Raw genomic sequence first — 2,179 nt, forward strand, 5'->3', positions numbered from 1 at the left:
ATTAGGGTCTCTCTCTCTCTCTCTCTCTCTCTCTCTCTCTCTCTCTCTCTCTCTCTCTCTCTCTCTCTCTCTCTCTCTCTCTCTCTCTCTCTCTCTCTCTCCCTCCAGAACCTGAGAGCCAGGACCTTTTCTTTTCTTTCGGCACGGGAGCCGCTTCACTTCGGGACAGACTGACAACTGGCTGCCTGCCCCCCAGTTGGAAGTAGCCTATAGTAGGAGTAGGCCTACTATCTGCTCTGATATGGGGGATGTGGAGATGCACTGAGCCTTCAAATGCGCGGTGACCGTTGCTCACGGGATTGAAACGAGAGAGATCCATGCAGTCCGGGTTGTTGGAAAGGTACAGAAGAAAGCCGTGAAGATGCAGTGGAAGTGGACGGTGCTCTTTGTGCACATGTGCTGCAGCAGCAGCATCGCTCTGCTCTGGATCATCGCTGTCGGTGTGAACGTGGCGGAGGCGGCGCATGGGTCCCAGCCAGGGATCCCACTGTCAGTGTGAGTGAAAGGGTGTTTGACAACTTTTAAAAAAAAAAGTCGAGAGATGTCATTTTAGATCTTCTAGCGACATAGGTTTTTCAGACAACTGCTAGGAGTTAGAAGGCATTTTGTTGCTGTCGGGCAGAGACCTTTTATCTTTTTCTTTCTTTCTTACTTTTCATAAATGAACGCCATATATTTATTTGATCATAGCCGAGCTACTACAGCACAGCACATACAAAAGTATAGCAGTTACAAGCTAGAGATCTGCTACTTTGAATCAATTTGAATGTTTTGACGAACCTGACAGCTACTATTACATTACATTACTATGCTATTACTATGCAGTAGCCTATGCACAGTGAATTCATCAGTGTTCACTCTCGAAGTTAGATTATGTGCAAATTAAACGATTCAAACAGGCAAATTAGAGTAGCTTTGGGCTTTGTTTTTTGGTGATGCATGCAACATTATTCATCACATATCATTAAAAGTGATTGTCATGCTGTTTAGACCTGACTATAGCACTTGACTTAGGCCTAGCCTACACCAGAACAAGATTTAAAGTTCGATATCGGTCACCTTTTAGCGTGCTATTTTGCAGGCAGTATAGGCTATACGTGAGATCGATTGAACTTAATTGTGCGCTATTAGCCTACTTCAAATCTCCAAAGTAAGGTTTAAAAATGGTTCCAAATGGTTCTGCTCAAAACTCGTGTCCTCTTGTGAACCCACATATCTTTCAGTTAGGTTTCTAAATGGGTCTTTTCTGTTATTATTATCATCGATTGACCATAAAGTTACAACTTACACTGAGAGGCCTATCCACTCCACAAAGGAAGGCATTGAAGTTGATAATGACAACTTTTTCCACAGGTCTTAAAGGAGTATTTCACCCTAAAAAATGTATTTTCTATCAATTAGGCCTAAAACCATGCTTTTATTTTTTTCTTATTTTTTATTTTTTATTTTGTCGCATTCCTACAAGCCAATAATTTAACCTGGCGGCTGCTCATTAAGACCGATCACAAAATTATTGGCTTAATGCGACAAAAACAAAATAAATCTTCATGAATTCAAGGCTTCATGGAGTGTGTAATTGATATAGAAAATAAGTTATTTATGGGGATGAACTAGCCTACTTCTTTAATGGCAGTTTATCTATACAGCAAATCCATAGTCACCATGTTCACATATAGGCCTATAGAATACACTGCATTGCAGAACTCTTCCATTAGTGATTCCCATTATAGGCCTATTCTGTTTCGGCTTTTTCTAAAAGTTGGAGCAGCATTTTAAGTGGATTTAGTGTTCACTAGGCGGCTATGATGTATTTTAACAAGTCTTTGTTTCAGGTGCAATTACTGAATTGGAAAATTAAGATCATATTACTTTTTTTATTTTATTTTAAATTAATACTAATATAGCCTATTATAATAACCAACTCTATTTTTATGTCCTTTTTGGAACTCTTCATTTATTTATTTTTTACCGCAAGGGTAAAAACGGTACTTCATCTCTGCCTTTAAAATCACATAATCTTAGACCCTGATGTGCAGGAGGAGTGGAGGACATATAGCATGCAGGAGAGCAAACTGGCTTATTTATAATGGCTTAGCTTCATAATGTTTTCTATGACCGCTTGAAATCTCAGGGAGCATGGAAATAATATCCAGACCCACATTTGTGCCATTATCGGCAG

At 39.7% G+C, this 2,179-nt stretch overlaps 1 protein-coding gene across 1 annotated transcript in view; it reads left to right on the forward strand.

Moving 5' to 3' along the window:
* Nucleotides 1-361: 361 nt before the first annotated feature.
* cacna2d3 (calcium channel, voltage dependent, alpha2/delta subunit 3) overlaps nucleotides 362-2,179 on the forward strand; it is a gene marked incomplete at both ends in the record, with an annotated part of 51,787 nt that continues 49,969 nt past the window's right edge. Inside the window, one exon of the mRNA XM_080728403.1 lies at nucleotides 362-495. Within this exon, the coding sequence (XP_080584529.1) occupies nucleotides 362-495 (134 nt within the window). The remainder of the gene's footprint in view (nucleotides 496-2,179) is intronic.

This window comes from Nannobrachium achirus, assembly GCF_963921795.1.
Source record: "Nannobrachium achirus genome assembly, chromosome: 6".
NCBI classification, from domain to species: Eukaryota; Metazoa; Chordata; class Actinopteri; order Myctophiformes; family Myctophidae; genus Nannobrachium; species Nannobrachium achirus.